General features: G+C 39.1%; 1 protein-coding gene across 11 annotated transcripts in view; it reads left to right on the top strand.

The window, feature by feature from the left end:
* The window catches only part of PAM (peptidylglycine alpha-amidating monooxygenase), a 282,875-nt gene extending 267,908 nt beyond the window's left edge, over positions 1 to 14,967 (top strand). For 2 of the 11 annotated variants that reach the window (XM_021701584.1, XM_021701620.1), the window contains 5 exons: positions 2,808 to 2,907; positions 4,942 to 4,995; positions 9,985 to 10,188; positions 13,071 to 13,124; positions 13,945 to 14,967. In XM_021701584.1, coding sequence (XP_021557259.1) covers positions 2,808 to 2,907; positions 4,942 to 4,995; positions 9,985 to 10,188; positions 13,071 to 13,124; positions 13,945 to 14,126 — 594 coding nt within the window. In that variant the 3' untranslated portion in view covers positions 14,127 to 14,967. Of the gene's footprint in view, positions 1 to 2,807; positions 2,908 to 4,941; positions 4,996 to 9,984; positions 10,189 to 13,067; positions 13,125 to 13,944 lie in introns of all 11 variants that reach the window. The other 9 variants (XM_021701592.1, XM_021701624.1, XM_021701600.1 and 6 more) reach the window with 5 other exon arrangements.
* The last annotated feature ends 6,141 nt before the right edge of the window (positions 14,968 to 21,108 follow it).

Raw genomic sequence — 21,108 nt, forward strand, 5'->3', positions numbered from 1 at the left:
AAGGATGGTTCTGTGAAGTGGTATCAAAAAGGTATGAGGGCAAAAGATACACAGTTACCTCCCACTTTCTTCTCCCCATAATCACAAGAAAGACTATGATCCCTAACATCCATCTGCTTGCATACACACCCTTCAGGCTTGCATTTTTTTTGTCTTCTTTCTTTTGCAAGGCAGCTCATATGGAAGGGAATGATCCCTGCCACTCCATACCAAAAAGAAAAGAAAAAAACAGCCCAGATTTATGTTGTTTCTCCAGCCTTAACAATGGAGATTAAAATTTACAATATTTGGGGCTCCTCGGTGGCTCAGATGGCTAAGCGTCTGCCTTCGGCTCAGGTCATGATCCCAGGATCCTGGATGGAGCCCCACATCGGGCTCCTGGCTCAGCGGGGAGCCTGCTTCTCCCTCTCCTTCTGCCTCTGCCTCTACCCCTGCTCATACTCTCTCTCTCTCTCTGTATCTCTGTGTCTCAAATGAATAAATAAAAAATAAATAAATATAAAATTTACAATATTTGACAGTATTCGAGCTCAAAGTTTCACATAAGGGAAATTATTTATCCAAAGCTACCTAGTAAGTAGCACACCTGGATCTTATACGCAAGTCTTTAGACCCTAGAATGTGTTTAACCTTTTAATCCCCTGAGGTGCACATTGGTACACCACAGGATGCATTAAACTACAACATAACTTGGTGCAACTTCTTAGAGAACTATTTGACTTAATGTTAAGTTTAAACATGATGTGGTGTTAAAGCAAACATAGTTATGATTCTGAGAACACAAATCCCTTATGAATTTTTAAGACAAAATATAAGATTTTGAGAGCAGGTTGCCCTGGGCAATGTCACCAGATGCCCCAGGAGGATGCTGTCATTCTCTCTCTTGTCAGTTTGACTTTGTTAGGGAGGGGTACCTCAACAGAAGAGAGAAGAAACCTCGGAAGAATTTACAAAGCCTGAATTGGAAGATCTTTAAATTCATTCAACTCTGAGATCCTCAAGCTTAATCCTAAAGCTTAACAATGCGATTTTCTGTTTCAAATGACACAAAGGAGTAGAAAAGTTCATTAAAAAGATTACAGTTGAATCCTTCTGATTGCAGTAAGAATAGAGGTCCCAAAGTCCTATCCACTGTCCTCCTCCTGAACCCCCTAATGGCCACAGAGTATTTCCAACAGAACCCTTGGCTCCCTGGATCCGTTTGAGGACCACAGATAGAGGTTTATTGTTATTGTAGCCTTGAATCGATGACATATTGTGATTTATTTAAAGCAAAATCCTTAGCCAATGAATAGTTCACACATTTCCCCCCTCACCTTTGTTCTATTAGATTATTTTTCCTATCAGAAAATATGAAGCACTTTACAAGCATATGTTTTGCAAAGCAGTTTCTAAGAACATATTTTGGTATAGAAGAGGAACTGCCTATAATTGGCAAGCCTGTTGCCACCTATTAGCTGAACCCAAAATAAAGATGAACATTTAATGACTGGCTTGTGAGAGCAACAAGGCAACATTTTGATTTCTGGCTTTCTGTTCTTCTCATGCACGTTTGTCACAGCTCATTTGATAGTATGAAGGAATGAGCCTACTTGGCATGGCTGTCTCATTTTTCTTTTCAATGTGACAAACTGCTGATGACTTTCCAAGCATAATAGTATCTCCACAGCGGGTATTCTGCCCCGCCTAAAGTGAGCTAAGAACAGTAGTTTGCCTCGTTAGCGCCCTTTGTACTTAGCACACCGGCGCGGGCAGATGCCACCTGAGAGGACCAGAGTCGGGATGTGCTCCTGTTCATACGCACTGGTCATTTTTTTTGAGAACTGTATACTAAGACGGGCCTCCTAGCCTCAACAGTGAAAAAAAATCATCCATGTCCTGCCAACTGGTGGCCAAGTGGCACTTTTGAAAGCTTCAGTTGCCAGACAGAAATGGCAACAGTACAACATTTTAAGGTTGCTTTTCCAGGAACTAGTTTGGTGACCACGAGAAAGTCACAGAAAGTACCCCCCTATCTCTTATGTGCTCATGACTGAGAGGGCTGTGATTTGAAATGGAAATATGGCAGGAAGAAAGACATATTGAGACACTGAATATCTAAAGTAGGTAAAAAAAAAAATAAAAAAGCCCAGGACGTACTTGGAGGTAACACTCAATTTGTTTCCCTTTGCTGACTGAAAATACTGCAAGCCTGGGCAGTAACAATCCCCACGCTGCTGCCTCTCTCCTGAAATGCACTTCAGAAATAGTCTGAAGGCCCTGAGTCTTGGAAGTGACTCTTCTCATCAGAAACGTATAAATAGTTTTTCAGGAAGCGTATAGGATGGGAAGTATTATTATTATTGTTATTGTTATTCCCCTCAATGAATAATAATAAAAATCAATACTCGGTCTTTTTTTTACTTGTGTAGATTAAAACAGGCAAATGTGATAGTGATTGAAAGAAAAAAGAAACATGAAGGCAAAAAAAGAAATAAATAGGTAGATAATGGAACACCGAGTAAGCAAAACTGGAAAACAATAATCTTATAAATGTTCAATTTTAAAAGACTTGAAAGTCAGTGGTGAGGGTCCCTTCGCATTTTCCAGTGGCTAGAGTCAGTGCCTAGTGAGTGAGTGAATGCCTCTTCTTGGCCTAGAGCTGCTTGGATGGAATTATAGTTTGTTTGGTTTGATTAATAGGCTTATTGCTTTGTTGTGTGCTTTGCTTTGTTTTCCTGCCTTTCCCTGAAGAATTCAAGGAGAGGCTCACCACCGCCGCCCCCCCCCCCGCCCCCGCCCCGCCCTGTGTGTTCTTCTTTCGGCAGCACTTTGACATGCCTCACGATATTGCTGCGTCTGGAGACGGGACCGTCTACGTGGGAGACGCTCACACCAACGCTGTCTGGAAGTTCACCTTGACTGAAAGTATGGTGTTGACAGTGTTCCTGTCCATATCTTCCCTCAGCTTTATTGCCTCAAAGCATGTGAAAAAAAATTTGCATTTCCTTCTCTTTTTACTGATAGGAGTAGGAAATCAAAATAGAATTGGTGGTTGTTAAAAGACCTGTTCGGTTTCATTTCAGGGTTTAAATTAATATTTAAAAAGTAGGGAGAAACAGCTTTTTTTTTTTTTTTTTCCTGGCAGTTATCCCCTTGTTTCCACAGGAAATTCTTGACGCCTGGAGTAATGTCTGTTACATTGAAAGCCAGTGTTAATTCCAGCTTAGTTCCAGAGGGACATGACAGCTTTGGCCAAACAGAGGGGCTGACTGGCTTCCACACTGCTATCACTTCCCGTGTGGCTCTTCAGCTCGCAGGGGCTGCTGAGCATCAAGGAGCTCCAGCCTCCGTGTCAGACACAGATTACCCCAAGCAGGAAGCACCCTGAGTTTTTCCCTCTAGGCTGCAGCTTGTTCAAAATACCGAACTGTTATTTCATGTAACTCAAAAGTATGTCTGGGGACAGAAGAGCTTCTCTGTTGGGACCAAGCCAGCTAGTTTGGGGATTTTCTAATTGCAATGTGGACATTATTTCTAATTCTTGAAAAGTATACTAACCTAACTTCTGATATCATACTAAGAAACATAAGCTTTCTAGATTCAAGCATAATAAATGCATTTAATAGGCCACAAAACCCAAGGTTCAGAGATGCTTTTAAAATATGGCAGGGTCCAAACCATAGGAGAAGATGGAGGTAAGGAAAGGAATGGTAAATTTGAGGTATCAGGAGCTGCAACAGGCAATTTTAGAGAAATAATAAGGACATTTGGAATTGGTGAAGATAAATGCTAATTATAATAAGGAAAAGCAAAAATTACAGCAAGGAAAAAATGTAACTTATAACAAAAGTAAAATCAGGAGTCCAAAAACTTTAATCAGATACCATACAGATCTTGGAGCCCAAGTAAATTTGATCTTCAGAATTGTCCTTTGAGTAGCTTTTGCCATTTTGTAATAAGGACCCAGTTAAGGTTAAGTGCACAGAGGTGTGCATGGCCTATTCCACTCCCCATCAATAGCTTTCCATTCCCCTCGCAGTGTAGTCTCCCACCACCTACCTCCTCAAAGAGGAACCAGAGGGTATAGGCAGACAGGAAAGCAAAGAGAGAGATGGATAATTCCCAATTCCAGGACTAAACCCAGGCTTTTAAGAATTAAAAAAAAAAAAAAAAAGAATGAATACCTTTCAGGCTAGAAAAGACCTCAGAAATCTAGACTGCACCTTCATTTTATAGGTAGCAACATGATACTTAAACTCCTTCAGATTCTGGTCTAAGGCTCTTGATACCACCCTAGTAGCCTGTACTCAACAGAGATGCATATCCAAGTCCCCTGGGGAGGGCTCTCATGACACACATGGCCAGACCCCACTCTAAGATCTATAGAAAGGAGTGGGGTGATAATATGTGTATTTTGGAAAGGCTTCCCAAGTTGAGAAGCGCTACAGTGTAGCATTCAGCTTTGAAAGAGAAGAACCCTGTGTGTAGTCCATATTGCACCTGAATAATAAATCTCCTTTTGGAACAGTAAGGCTGCCATCAGAAGCTACACAAATGTCTCGTGTATTTGCATTCTAGTATTTAACTAGTCAAACCTATTTAGGTGAGTTAGAAGACTGGTGATAAAACGTGGCAGAATTAGTCATCAGTCTAGATGTCCACATGAAAACAGAACCACTTGATGTTTCAGAAATAATACATTATGAATTCACTCCACAAGGAAAATCTCATTTTAAATATGAAGAGTTTAGAAATATTTCAGCTTTTGCTAGGAAATTGTATCCAGGACTCATGGGTCTGGCACCTAATTAGTGGTTTGTCTTAAACTCTTCCGTAATATGATAGTGCATTTGATGAATTGAAGAAATATTTTCCACTGAGTAAAATTAATGTCAAAATTAAGTTTTCAAGGTTTTTTGGAGTTTCTGATTTTTTTTTTCCTTTGCTGTGTTGTTACAGAAATGGAACATCGATCAGTTAAAAAGGCTGGCATTGAGGTCCAGGAAACCAAAGGTTGGTCTCTTATGACTCTGAAACCCAAGCTATTTATGCTGAATTCTTTTATGGCTCTTGATTGCACTTGAAAAATGATCAGACTAAAAATATAATATAATTTGGTAAATTATCCATAACTTCTCCTATGTACTGAGCTTTTAAACCTGCATGTTGCCACTGTTTCCTCTGATAAATGGAGTGGTAGTAATGAGCTCAGATTCACTGATTTCAGGTGATAGAAAGTGATTCTGTAACAAGTGGGCCAGAGACACTCAGGGAGAAAAAAAGTAAGTCAGTCACTTTTAGAAGTACATTAACCTCAGGCAAGCGGGAAAATACCATCCAGTATATACTGGAAAAGGCCTTCCTTAGTGGGCTCTAGTCTAAATGAGTGAGTTACTGTGATAGGGGCCTGAAAAGATGAGCTGCTCCCTAAGCACCAATCTTAGCACCATTTGCCTCCCAACATTTACTGAGGGCCATCCAAATATAAGGCACTATAATGGGCTTAAGGGAAATCAAACTGTGCCTGACTTCAAGAGACTTATAACCTACAAGGAGTGTGTGTGTACGTGTTTGTGTGTGTGTGTGTATGTGTGTGTGTGCATACATATACATATATACAAATAAGTATAGCTTTAGTAAATACTATCAGGAATGGGAAATGGAATTTAGCTACTGGTAAGCAATTACTGGTTTTAGTAGGAATCCCAGTCGAATTATTTTCTCCCTTTCCTAGGATCAGTTTATATTTGTACATGTTCTCCTATCTGCAGGGTTTTGACATGGTCATGTGAAGTTAAGAACTCACTAAAGGTGCTCCTAATGTTTAAGTAGCAAAGTGATTCCATTATTATTAGTTGCTATGATTCGCAACTAATGATTCGCCTAGATATTCAGGCCTAACCCTAGGCTTACTTGTTTTCCTTTCTCGTGAAAGCAGGTGGAAAAAGATGCAAAGAAGCAAGAACCAAGAGGGAGTTTAGGGGTTTTATGTAGGCAGATAAGAGAATATAGCCGGCTCAAGGTTGAAGGGGTAAGATAATACTATAAAATAAATAAATAGCAATTGTTTGGCATTTGTAGAGATTCAACCCAGGTGACTCAGTATACTAAGTGACATTCATACCACACCCATATCAAAGAGTTCCTGGTCCTTTATTTTTCTATGATTGTTACATATAGAAGTATTGGTGAGCTGTTTGCTCTAGAATAAAGATATTATTAGTAGTAATAGCTCTCACTTACGGAGCACAAACAATGAGCTGTACAAAAATTACTAAGTTAACTCCTTACACCAACCATGTGATAACTGCCAAACCATTTCTGTTTAAATAAATCCCACCAAAAAAAAAAAAAAATCCTAGATTATACTGCTTGACTTGTTGAGAACAGCTCAACCACACTCATCTCTTCTTGCCTGGCCAATGAAGGATGAACAAGGCTCTCCCCAGGCCATTTCCTCTTTCCTCAGTGCACAGCACTGACTGCATTCGGTCAGAGAACCTCCCAGCCTTGTGGCAGAACACAGAAGTTCAAATAGTAAATGTTATTGAAATATCTCGTCATGACAGTCCCATTTTAATAACTAGGAATACCCAAACACAAATGAGGTTTGTTCTAGTCCTCTTTGAACCCATATGACTCTCATTAAATCTTTCTTTTTTTAAGATTATTTTCTTATTATAGAAAGGAATACAAATCATGCTGAATCCCCAAAAGTTTGTCTTTTATCAAAATCTGGAAGGTTAATTTAAACCACTTCTTACAAAAGAGAGGGAGAAACATCCCAGATTTAGCAGACTTACAAATTTCCAACTTGGAGTAACCTCTGATGACACTTGCCCCCACTGTGAATGGTCACATAACTGTCGAATAATAACAGTGTTTCGGAGCCAGCGTGTTCACAGGGAGTTGCAGGGATAAGAGAATTTGTGATGATCAGAAGCTTAGGAAAGGGGTTTTCAAATAAAGTTGCTAGGGACAAAACAGATATGCCAATGTCCCACCAAAATCATAGCCTTCACTCCTCCCTCCCCAAAATAAAAGATGATGATGGTGAATCAGTCTCAATAAAATAAAAAGAAACTCTCTAGTGCAGTTAGTATCTTAGGCCTTATAGAGAACAACAGATTATAGGGGAAGCACATTGCATTAAAGAAAAAAAATTAGGGAGGGAGGGAGGACAGAGTAATCTCATTGGTGCTATGTGCACTTTCCCTGCTACTTCATAGTATGCCATCTAAAAGCTTCAGCCTTCAGTTCTGTCTGTAATGAACTGGGTATTAGTTGCTGGGTTCCTGTATTAAGAATGTCTCTCCTTTACTGTCTGAGTTATTCCAATTCCAGCTGGTCTCTGGACTTCCCTTCTCTCCAGGGAAAAGAAACACGCACATGCTTGTATGTGGGAGCTCACACAAGAATGCACCTAGCTTCCCTTTCTAAACTCAGTGCTTTAAAGAAGGAAAAAAACTTCTATACATTGTCTTTTCAAAATTATATTTATTTCCAAGTATCTATAAGGATACCAGAAGAACTTGTTTGAAGACATTTTTGTTTTCAATGGAATACAACTGGCATCTTCTATGATAGAAAACATTATATGAGACACCCCCTACCTTCCAGAAGCCCCAGCTTCTGGCCAGTGGTAGAGCTTCTTCACTGTTCCTTCATCAGGGGTGTTCCAAATTAAAGAGTTTAATTTTTAATTAAAGAATTTTTAATTAAAGAATTTAGGATAAAGAGTAAAATTGGCAGAATTTTCAATTATTAATGCTTTGAAAGAAATTCCTAGAATCTTAAATCATAACTATTTTTCAGACTTTTTACTCCACTTATAAAGGTTCCTGAGAAAGAGCACCAATATTGCTTTTTTGTTTGTTTTTTAGATTGGGAAATTTAAATTTTTTACCCTCTTTCTTTAAAATGTAGAGAATCGTTTAAAAATCTAAGCATACTTCAGTGGGTTCCAAAAGTGAGACTGTTCAAATATTTTTAGTAGATGACACTCAAAGAACCAGGAGGGGTGTGGAAATCAAGAATTTCTAAAGTGCAGAGTGTGTATCTTAGCAAGTTCATTACCTCATTCTCAGCACACTCTCTGTCAATCCTAAACGATTCCTTTAGTCTGTCACCTACTTTCTAGTTCTTGTTTCCTTTTCCTGGAGCCCAGTCCTTGCTGTGCCTTACAGAGGAAACTAGATAGGAGCTGGTACAGCCGTTGTCTTTGGTATAGGTAAACCCCTAATGACAGAAAATGCTACGTGATTACTCTGGTTATAGTCACCTTCATATAGAAACAAATCCCTCTTTCAAGGCAACAAGTTCTTGACCACCAATCTACATCTTTGGTCTATTTTTTAATCCTACCCTCTATTTATTACTATTTTCCTACTTAAATATAGAAGGAGCTTAAATAAAACAGAACAATTTGCGTATCTCTCCCACTGTAATGAAGAAAAAGACACAACAGTTAGTAGGCAGGGAGAGTGAGAATCATACTTACATTCCTCTTGGAAACAGAGCTAGACAGGTTAAATGTGAACCATCTAAATCTACAAGCCAATCCCTTTCCTGCTCTCCTGCTGAAGTTTCAAGAGCCATTCCAGTGGACAAAGAGGAGAAATCATGGCCTCCCCTTAACCATGCCCATTAGAGGGAAGGACATGAGGACTGTGAGGCCATCTGTAAAATGGTGATAGTGCTTACTCCTAGGCTTGGTGTAACGATCAAATGAGGACATTGCCTGAAACTGTGCGAAGTGCTCAGAAGATAGAATTGAGACCGTGAGGGAAGCTGGCTCAGAACATGGAAGCAAAAAACTGGGACCTGCCATTTGTGTGTATCACAAATTGCGTTTATAGTGTCTTAAGTAATTTGAGAAATGCTTCCTTGGAGAAATGTCCAGCAAGCTGCTAAGCTGTGTCTATACACATTAAACGTTAACCAAAGATATTCCTGCCACTTGGTCAAAATTTCCCTGAGGCCATGTGATACACTCTGTATCATAGAGCAGAAGGGCACACCAAAAAAACTGACCTTCCAGAAACCTTGTGAGTCTTTTGGCAAATATGTGGTTGAAACTTCTAGCCTTTGCACACTAGGGTTTTTGTACAAGTACACATATGTGCTTCCACAGGGCAAGAACGTCTCAAGGCTCAACCTCATTTTCAAGTCAGTAGTTACTGAAATCCCTGAAGCAGCTTATATGGTTTCATTGTATCAGTTCCCAAAAAGCACATTAGGCCTAATACCTGCCCAGTACCGGTCAGTATCAGAGAATTGTTCTATAAGCTATTTTCATCAACAACAATATGATATACAGTGCACCTGTGTACCCTCATGGCTTGCTGGGAACTGTATAAAAGAACCTGAAAAGGTTCTTTTTCCAGTTTGTAATCCTAGAATTAATGTGTGCAACTATGCATGTGATGTACCAATAACTCATTGACCATTAATAAGATTCAAAAACCAAAGATTCAAGGAACCATACTTACTAAGCACCTTCTCTAAGATAAACAGTTTTATGAAGGAGGTGTCTTTTTTATCATGACAGTTCTACAGATGAGGTTACTAAGGCCCAGACCACTTAAGTAACTTGCCCAAAGTTACATAGCTAGTTCTGTAGGAGAACTGGGATTTCAGCCCAGATTCATTTGACTCCAGTATGCACACCAATTCTTTGCCCTGCGCCATGCTGCCTGTTAATTTTAACTTTGAAAAAAATGCAAAAGGAGGATATGTTTTTTTATGGAATTATAGCTCAAGAGGGAGTAAAGGACAGAATCAAAGAAAACCAATTTAAAGGTACAAAACCACTGGGTGGAAAGTACTAATCACAATAGTAATTGTAGCTTGGTAGATTCAGATATTGAAGTGTGAACCCCACATGCACTGACATCAACAAGTTCTTTATGAGCAGTTATTGATTTGCCTGGATAGTGGTGGGCGGGAGGGTTTTGGAATCTTTGAGTCAGTTGAATATTGTGAACTCTTCTTTCCCTGAAGACTCCGAGGCAGTTGTTGAAACCAAAATGGAGAACAAACCCGCCTCCACAGAGTTGCAGAAGATGCAAGAGAAACAGAAACTGATCAAAGAGCCGGGCTTGGGAGTGCCCATTGTTCTCATTACAACCCTTCTGGTTATTCCGATGGTTGTCCTGCTGGCCATTGCCTTATATATTCGGTGGAAAAAATCAAAGGCCTTTGGAGGCAAGTAAAACGAGCCCCTTGAACATGGAACTTACCTTTGAAAGAGTGTTTGGCCTGATTATCCTCAAAGTTTTGTCGTGATTTTTTTCAGTGTTTTTTTAAGTGCTCTCTGCCTTTTTTGGTGTTATTATGTATGTTCCATATATTGTCTATAGTTAGTATCACAGTAGAAAAATATCTGAAGCCTCAGAAATTTGGATAGTTAGATTAAAATATAACCTTTAATACTGCCTTTCAGCAATTGGCATAAGCCCAGTTAATGTCTCCATATGAAACTGTGTAGATAAGTAGTAGTCAGTATAAATGAGGGTCAGGGAGGAGGAGATTCTTGATGTTAGAAACAGGCCCACTCCTCAAAATATCTCGGTCAGTTATTTGGGACTTATATTTTCCTCTCCTAGTCCTGGCTTTAGCTCCTAGCTGTATGACGTTGGGCAAGTTACTTAATCTCCCCAAGCCACAGTTGCCTCATCTATGAAGTGGGGATAAAACACTCACAAGGTTGTGTGAGGATTAAATGAAATAATAAACATAAAGCATTTATCACAGTTTCTGTCACATTGTAAGTGCTCAGTCAATACCACCAATGACTTTGAGGAACAATCATTGGTAATAAAGTAATAAAAGTCCTAAGAAGTCATAGAGGATACTTGTCTTAAACCTCAACTTTCCCAGGAAACCAACTATTTCTATAATAGATCATTTGGTAGTTCACAGCTTAGGCCATCAGTCTTCCTTTACCAAACAAGGCAGGGTCCAGTACTGGAGTCAGTATTTTATCAAATCATCATCACTGTATAGGACCCAGGAGCTGAATTCCTTTCAAGACATTCAGATAAACAAAGAAATAATCCAACCCAAGATTCTCACCTCTCAGGAGCAGTCCCTTGGCTGGGTCACCAGGTCCTAAGGCAAGAGTCTACAGCTACGTCCAGGAAGGAATCCATGGGCCAGGGTGGGAGGCAGCATTTGATCAAGAAATAGCATCTGATTCTATTTCAGGCCAAGGCGACCGTGGCAGGGATTCAGTGCCCATGGCAAAGCCCTGACACAGAAAAGGACACAGAAACAAAAAACAGAGGATTCCATTTAATAAGAGGTGAAAGGGAATTTTTCTAGGACTGGTTTGCTTTACATCTGCAATCGATAAAGCTCTGCAAAAAAAAAAAAAAAAAATACAGTTAACTCTTCAAAAAAGAACTTTTGAGCCCCTGTTATGGGTATGGAACTCTGGTGAGCAGGGGGCAAAGACAAACACAGCCATTGTCTTCATGGAGTTAGATGGAAGGTTCCGAAAGCAAGAATCTTACATTTGCTCGTTTACTGATGTATCCTCAGCACCAGTAACAGTTCCTGGCTCTAGGGGTTTGAGAAATAGTTGTTGGAAAAATGACTGAATAAATAAATGGAGCTCAGAGAAGAGATGACACATAATAAACGAGATGACATATAAAGGTGACAATAGAGGGTGGTAAGTACAGTGATAAATACACAGAGGATCAGGAACACACGGGGCCTGGGGGCAGGTAGCAGGGATGTTGGCAACCCAGCCACACTGGAAGGAGTAGCTGGGGAGTCAGGAAGGCTGGGTCTCCCCTGTTTGCTGTTAAGCCTGTGGGACATGGCACTCTCACTGCATACTGAGTTCGCAGGAGGGTGTTGGGAAGGCAGAGACCTAGGTCACACCATATGAAATTATTATTCAATCATGTTTTATTTAGAAAAATCGCAGTTTTATATGGTTCCATCGAATACATTTAATTCTAAAAGTAGGTCAGCCTCTCACCCTTTTTCAGCGTTTGTTCTGGATAGTTCTTGTCCAATCTATGAGAATTTTTAGTAACTCTCGTCAAAGACCTCCCATATTTACTCAGCACGTACTTATTGCATGTCGGCTCCACATCAGACCCTGGGCTAGGCACGGGGGATACAAAGCCAACTAAGGACTGTCCTGCATGCTTATCGAACTTACGGTCTGATTTGTTGGCCTTGTAATAGTCTTAGCAGATTCTTCCCTTCTTGCCTGTTTCTCTCCACACCCACTCTTCTACGTTTCCTCCGTCGTCTGTTTGCTAGCCTTTTTCATGATGCTGCCTCTGCTCCTGGCTAGAGACTTCATAGGAGAACGCTGAGCCTCACTTCCATGACCCAGCCTGAAGGGGGTAGCCCTTCAGGGAAGCCAGGACAAAAAGTGCAGAGCGAGAGAGTGAAGGGAAAAAGAAAGTCCACTAAGAACCCTGCCTCTCCATAAAGAAAGAATGTCCATCCTTCATGGAAATGGGCGGTGCCGTTTCACCTTTATGACTGGAAATATCCTGTGTTTCAGGTCCTTGCCTTCAGTTAAGTCTTATACAAAAGAGAAACGATCTACATGGATCCAAAGCTTTCTCAAGCAGGACATGTTCTGTTCTTGACAGAAAGACTAAAGCCTAAGAAAAAAACTCCTAAGTTATAATAACCAGAGCTTCCAAATTATTACAAATTCTTGGTGATTTAATTTAACTAAGATTTATTGAGCATGTACTGTGTATGCACCAGGCACTGTTCTAAGTACATCACATGCAGTAGCCCATGTAAACCTTGCAGATAGGTAGGGATTGTCATTGATACCTCTTTTCTCTGGGAGAAAACCGAGACTCAGAGAAGCAACTTACTGACGTTGCACAGCCTGTAAGAGACACAGGCAGGAGTCAAACCCAGATCTGGCCCTTAGATACATCACAAGAATATATTGCCTTTTTTGCCCTTAGAATTGCATACAGACAAGAGCCAGGCCTTGTTTTTAATCACTTATGAATTCCTGATTTTGTTTTGAAAGTTGAACCCATGGTTGAGGAGGGTGATTGGGACTCATTTTGAAATGTGCCATCTTTTTCTAGCAGATTCTGAACATAAACTTGAGGCAAGTTCAGGAAGAGTGCTTGGAAGACTTAGAGGTATGCCTGTGACCTTTCAGAATCCTTCACATTTGGCTCAAAGTCAATAAGCTCATGTCCTTTAAAGAGCAAGGGGATATTTCTTATTTTTTCTCAGAAAATTAAACTCCTTGTGTGCAGCACAGCAACATTAAGTGCAGAATGCAAACCATCAACTAAAACCAAAGTGTGTGGCTCTGGCAGCAGATTTCCCAGTTTCAGTTTTTCCTACTTTGCCTTTCTGTATCATCTAATTTTCTTCCCCTGCCTTTTATCTGGCTTCATTCGTCTTCAGTAAATTTTCGGTCACTCCTGTTGGCCTGTCAGTGCTTGTCATAGTGTAGATGACCTTTTCATATAGTCATTGAAATGAAGAGCTCCTTGAGGGACGCCAGTTCCAGAGAGCCTGAAAAAAGCAGGAGCTGAAAAATGAATCTGAAGTAATCCTATAGAAACACATATATAATCCTGGGGAGCTTTTTTTCTTATTTATTTATTTTTAAGATTTTATTTATTTATTTGAGAGAGCACAAAGGAAGAGGGAGAATCTGACTCCCTGCCGAGCAGAGAGCCCAATGTGGGGCTCAATCCCAGGACCCTGGGACCATGACCTGAGCCGAAGGCAGACGCTTAACTGACTGAGCCACCCAGGCACCCCTTTTTTATTTATTTTAATAAATGTGTGGAGTAGTATCTTTCTGACTCTGTCACGTTTTTTGCTAATATCTACCCTTTGGCATTACAACTTCTAATCTGTTTATCATTTAAGAATTTACAAGGAGACGGAGAATCATTTGTGCAAACTTTACCTCAGTTCCATGTCATTGTGTGCTTTCTTCAGGCAAGGGCAGTGGAGGCTTAAACCTCGGAAATTTCTTTGCAAGCCGGAAGGGCTACAGCCGGAAAGGGTTTGACCGCCTCAGCACCGAGGGAAGTGACCAAGAGAAAGATGAGGATGATGGAAGTGAATCGGAAGAGGAGTATTCAGCACCTCTGCCTGCACCCTCACTTTCTTCCTCCTGAAAACGGCCTTTGATTTAGGTTGATGAGATTTTCCAAGAATACCAGATTCCTCTCCCTTTAGCACGCTTAGAGTTTTGCGTATTTAATTGTAAACTGTACTGGTCTATGTGGGACTGTACACGTTTTATTTCCTTTGTTTTGATTTAGTTGGCTTCTGTTTCTAGTTGAGGAGTTTCCTAAACGTTCATAACAGTGCCATTGTCTTTATGTGAACAGAGACTAGAAAAACGGTCCTCTTCTTCTCACATTACGAATTTAATGATGGAAGGTTTGCTCATTTACATTATCGAGACTTTTCTGTAGATGTAAATAACCCCCTTCTCTGCTTGAACACAGTATTTTCCCAATAGCACTTCCATTGCCGATGTCTGTCTTTGGTGCCTTTCCTGTTCAGCATTCTCAGCCTGTGGCAGTGAAGAGAAACTTTGTGCTACATGAGGACAAAGCTGCTAAATCTCCTATTTTTTTAAAATCACTAACATTATATTGCAACGAGGGAAAGAAAGAAGTCTCTATTTAAATTTGTTTTTTAATTTTCCTCTTCAGTTGGTGTGTTTTGGGGATGTCTTATTTTTAGATGGTTACACTGTTAGAACACTATTTTCAGAATCTGAATGTAATTTGTGTAATAAAGTGTTTTCAGAGCATTAGCTGTCAGAGTGTATTTTGCAATTTTTGCATATTTGCAGGGTTTTGTATACAACTTTTGTAATAATTACACAAACCACAGATACAGTGAAAACTACTCAATGTCTTCAACAGAAAGAAATGTGTTGTATTGTATTAAAACGAAGATGATATTTTGTTATGTAGCTGATATAAATTAAAAGCCAGCAATCAGACTTTACATACACGTGTAAAACCAGGCTCTCTTTTAAAATTCAAAGAGGGGTTTTGCCTGTTTATCAATCAGGAGGTAAATAATTTACTAAAAGGTGATCTAGCTAAGAGGAAAGCTGTGTCTCAAATTACATATGCAAAAGAGTCCATCAGTGTAGGTTACTATTAGTTTTCTTTTTAAAGAATAATTTCACTCAGATTCCCAGGTATTCATGGGAATAGTCATCTTACAGTGACTACAAACTACTTTTATAAAATATCTTTTTTCATCATGATCCATCAACGTCATTTAGTAAGGACCTGATAACTTTCCTTTGCATAATAATCAGACTCTAGAACCGTTTCTTCAAAGTGCCTACTTGCAATTGAGGCATCTTAGTAGTGGCATAGTAGAGATTTAATTGACAAATCATGAAAACACTACAGAGTGCTTTGCAAAAAAGTATATTAATTAGAATGTCTTCCAGTTACGTTATTTTTAAAATCCTAACTTAACCTAGTTTTTTTCCCCCTCATCATTGATACCAAAGATGATCTGATTGAAAAAATGCACCATTTCCCATATATTCGCCTTCTTGTTAAAGCTTAATTTGGGCATCCTCCCCAAATAGAAACTTCACCTTTTTTTGATTCCTATGATCTTCCTTCTCAAATGAGGAATACATGTTCTGCCCTTGACCACTCCTTTATGGCCCTTTCCATACATCAGCGGTAAGTACGTAAATGTAGAATGACAGCTCTTCTGGTGTATATGTGCCTGTCCACTGTATCTTACATATTTTTATTTCAACATGAGAATTAGTCCGGTACCCCAAGGTACATGTTTTATAGGTTGACTTTGATACTGTTCAAGTTTGCTTACACTGAGGAAATTAGTTGATTTGCACTTTTGTGATGCAATATTTGACCCTCAGCTCCATAAGCTACTTTTTTAAATGTTATCTACTCCTAGTCTTGTTCCTAAACAGTTTAGATGACTCAATGGATGCAAAAATAATAATAATAAAAATAATAAATTATAAGGAGGTGAGAAAGGAATCCAAGCAATCTCTCCGCTGATTATTGTTCTTAGCTGAACTTCATTTACTGAGACACTTAGAGATTGCACCGCCTGGGACGCGCTTAAAGAAGTAGGTCCCATCCCTGGCTTCACAGTAGAATCACCTGGGGAATTTAAGAAAAAAATGGGCACTCCTTCCAGAGATCCTGATGTGGTTGACTTAGAGGAGGATATTGGTAGAGGTCATGCTTTTTAATTTCTCTAGGTAATTCTAATGTGCATTCAGCGTTGAAAAACCACTATCTTTGAGAACAGCTGTTCTACTCTGCCAATTACTACAAGCAGATAGCTATATTTTCACATAAATTATGGTTTACAAATGTTTGGAGAGAGAAGATGGGGTCTGGCGTATTTTGATTTGACCATTAGTACCAAGATCTGACTACCTTAATTGTTCAATGTTCTAAATTGGATCATTAAAATAGGCATAATTGACTTATTAAAAAGGCAAAGAGAAACAGCTGGGCTTTGATTTTTTTTTTTTTACATTAAATTATCCAGAAAGTATTATTTGGGGGAGGTAAAAGAATAGCTCTGTCATTTGCTGAATTGGCCCTGAATTATCATATGCATAAAATCTTTTGTTCTAAGCTTTCTTCTTAGTTTATTCAATCAGCATATTCTTTTTCAAAATTCCCATGCATCTTTAAACTTTCACTCAAATGTTACATAAATTGAATATTTAAGTAGCTGGATGACAAGGGAAGCCATAGATTTGGTTTTAGGGCTTATTCCCCAGACTGTCATCTACCTAGTAGCTCCAAGTTGATGTAAGTCAAAATTGGTGTTGCCTATAGCATACTTCTCAGACTTCAGTAAATGTAAGTATCAACCGTGGGTACTTATTTTAAGAGGACTGACTCTTGGTCCCATTCCCAGAGTTTCTGATTCACTACATTGGGTGGGGCCCAGATCTCTGCATTTTTAAGAAGCACCCCTGGTGATTTGGACCCAGGTGTTCTACAGACCATTTCCAGGAAATACAGTCCTACAGAGAGCAGCTAAGCCTTAAAACAATTATTAGGCACACAAAGCCATTTTCTCAAATAATATGGTCTCTGTAGAGTGAGAGGCCTGGAAATCATTGACCCACTTCCTCAAAGCCACATCACAAAAACCACAGGTGCAAATTATCTTCCCAGCCAGAACTTACCTACCAGCAACTTCTCCCTTCAGTTCCCTTAACACTGATTATCCCAAAGTCAAAATACAAGTGATGCCCTCCACAGGCCGCCACGCTAGTCTTATTTTCTCTTTTAAAATCACACCTAAAGGCAAGAATCCACCAGATATATTTGGTGTGTTTTTCCTGCATCATGATTTAATTAAGGGAGCATGTTCATTCTAGAGAATACACGGATGATGATAAATGTGACTCCTCCTTATAGCCTTAAGATTTTTGAAACACCAAAGCACAAAGATGTCGATCATGTATCTAAACTAAAGGTACAAAACAAGAAAAAAGTATTTTCTGTGCTCCAAAACTGAGTACACACTGTACCATCATAGGGAAGGGATTTACCAATGAAGATTTGATAATAGAGTGCTCATGTTTAGACATATGAAGAAAGAATATGAAATAGATGAGTTTATAAAAACAAGTTTGACAATAAAAAAGAGAACCCTTTTCATGTCTGAGCAAAAATGCATTTCGTCCTACAGACATACATACATAACCTGAATAAACCAGTCCCTTGAGAATGCTCTATTTATTTCCTCTATTATACTAATATTATTCTCCATGTCTTTAAATATATATGTTGTCCAGGAACTGAAGTAAGCATGCAAATGGATGGAACAGCACAAATGCACTGGTTCTTAGAACTAACTTCCAGATAAGGAGGTAGTTTTATTCAACAGTGCAGCCCAGTCTTAGCCAATATTGAGTTTGGAAAGAACCCTGGGTTAAGAGGAGAAAGTTCTGAAATTCCAAGTACTAGATCTGATATTATACCATTGTATGAGACTTCTTTAGTCATAAATCATGACTCAACTCAGTTTTAAGAACAATTCTTACTTATTAAAAATTAATGATAATGAAAATAATCAAAAATTAATAATTTATCAAGATAGAGTATTATTATTTATTAGTTCACCTAACTGAAAAGCTCAGGCATGGCTAGATCCAGAGACTCAGAAGATGCTATCAGGAATTTGCCTCCCTTCATCCCTCACTTTGTCTTTCTTTTCTATAGGATTCACTTTCATGCATGCACTTTATTTCTCCACCCATGTAGTAATAAAGGTGGCAACCAGCAGCTCTGAGTTTAAATCCTACCAGCATTAACTCTGAGGGAGATACCTTCCCTTTCTGAAGAGTTCCAATACATTGACTAACTGGCCTGATTTGATTCCTGTGCAACTTTAGAACCAATCACCCTAGGCAGGGAAAGTGTGATACATAGAACCAGGGCAGAGTCACATCCCATAGTAACAACACTGATGATTTATAGAGAATTTGCTTCCCCAAGAAAACTTCAGATATTATTGCCAGTTGAATAAGGGTAGATTCTGGTAAGAAAAAACAGAAGATAGGCACTAACGTTATGTTTCTTAGATAAAGAGGTTTACTGAAATGGCTATTTGTGTGGTATTTAAATTATTACATTAAAAAGGGATATTGAGTGATTAAGTCTGTACCAGTATATAAATGAAGATAATCTCAAATTCCCAGAAACAATACTGAATACCAGAAGAAATGGTCAATTTGGACCTGTCACAATAACAATGACAATCAAAAATATACAAAAAAACCAAGAACAAAGATTTGAGACCTACAAGCTGTATTTTATACTATGATTTCTACTCATCTAAGGTTGATGGAAACAGGTAGCTTTCAATCAAGAAAAGAGATAAGGCAACTGCCTTATGATAGTCCAGGCCAATCATTTTGCACCAGGGCTCCCATTGTAACTTCATCTTTTTCCCCATGATTGATTTATAACTGTGATGATGCCTACCTCCCACTGCCTCATATTAGGAGGCACTCAATGTCAGTTTGTCCCATTATTGGTTATGATCACTACATTTGACCATTTGATCACTTAAGTAAAACGATGTCCAGGGCACCTGGGTGTGTCAGTCAGTTAAGCGTCTTGCCTTCAGCTCAGGTCATGATTTCAGGGTCCTGGGATCGAGCTCTGCATCCCGCCCCCTGCTCAGAAGGGAGTCTGCTTCTCCCTCTCCCTTTGCCCCCCCCAAATTTATGCTCTCTCTCTCTAATAAACAAATAAAATCTTTAAAAAAATAAAAAATAAAATTATGTCCAACAAATTTCCCCATTATATATGTTCCATTTCTACTTTGTCTATAGAAAGTGTTTCTGAGAGAAAACATTTTTGAGACCATGTGAATACCTATTCCCCAACAAATTTGTACCCAATGGTTTTTGCACCCATTGATGATCTTTTCCTGAATCTATAATTTTGGGGGAGTTCTTAAATAATAATGATTTTCTAATTGTATTATTTTGTCTGGCATTCTATAAATGACTGAGTCCTACTCTCACCCCAATAAATATTGGTAGCATCTACTCAAGAGCATAAAATAATCCCCTCATTTTATTTACAATTAATATGATACATTCCCGAAACTAATGGCACAAATATGGTCAAATGCCTTTTATTATCCTACTTAACTGCTCAGGTCCTTATCTTTCTTATTGATAGAAAGTCAGCTATCAACCTTTTGATGATTGGCTTCCCTCTCCTTTCCTTCTCTGAAGTGGTCAAAAAAATCCAGATCCCAAAAGGAGAACATGGAGCATGGAATCAGTAGATTTGCAAATGTAGGAGGGCCATGTTCAAGTCTGAGTTGTCCACACAGCAATTGCTTCTTGCTGCCTCATAATGTCACTGTTGAATACTGTCTTCTATACCAGTCCTAAGAGCTGTTGCTCCCCAGCTCCCCCGAGGCTGCCCCAATGCAGACCACTTCACAAGATTGTTACAGTTGGCCTTTGAATGCCAAAATATTTAGTGCTGTGCATTTTTAGTTCACACACACAGTCACCTTCTCAGATGCAGACAGGCCCAAAAGTCCTGGGTCAGGGCTGATCCTCATATCTGTGCCTACAGACAAAGAACCATCATCTCCTTCCCTCCCTATAATCCATACTAGAGGTCAGGAATTCTTCCTCTCAAACCCTCAAAACTCACAGAGTTCCATTAGCCCTGCTTCTTCTTCTTCTTTTTTTTTTTTTTTTAATGTGGTAAGAACACTTAACATGGGATCTACCCTCTTAAGAAAATTTGCATATATGACACAGTATTGCTATCTAAAGACACTGTTGAACAGATCTCTAGAACTTACTCATCTTGTGTAACTGAAACTAGATACTCACTGAAGAGCAACATGCCATTTCCTCCTTCCCCTAATCCCTGACAACCACCATTGTACACTCCACTTTGTGAGTTTGACTATTTTAGATAGTTCTTTACATGGAATCATTCAAAATTTGTCCTTCTGTGACTGGCTTATTTTACTTAGCATAATGCCCTCCAGATTTATCCATGATGTTGCAAATGGCAGAATTTCCTTCTTTTTTTAAGGCTGAATAGTATTCCATTGTGTATTCATACCACATTTTCTTTATCCCTTCATCAGTCAATGCACATTTATTTGTTTCCACATCTTGGCTACTGTGAATAATCCATCAGCCCTTCTTTACCAGGTATGGGGACCAACTGTTGGTCATCTATCCCTTTCTAAGAGAGACTCCCTGGTAAGCCTTAATTGTCCCAACCTGACCTAGCCAGAGAAACTTCCTTCCATGACTCAGAAGTAATTTCTGACAACTATTTGTCATTTAGTAAGCACTTCTGAATGTCTAACAAGCAAACAACTCAAATTCTGGGGACATAGTGGTGAAAGGCAATATCCTAGCTCTACTGGGATTTACACTGTAGTGGTGTGTATATCGTTTCCTCTTTTCTCTTATTAAAGAAGAGAAAAACAGAAATGTAATCTCTGGCTCCATACCCTATCACATACATTTATAGATAATTTTTTTTTAAAGTAAGAACCAAAGAAAGGCATTGGCCAGTCTAGTTGTACTAGTCGCACAGCCTCTTTAGGTTTATT

Source organism: Neomonachus schauinslandi, chromosome 7 (genome assembly GCF_002201575.2).
Source record: "Neomonachus schauinslandi chromosome 7, ASM220157v2, whole genome shotgun sequence".
Classification (NCBI taxonomy): domain Eukaryota; kingdom Metazoa; phylum Chordata; class Mammalia; order Carnivora; family Phocidae; genus Neomonachus; species Neomonachus schauinslandi.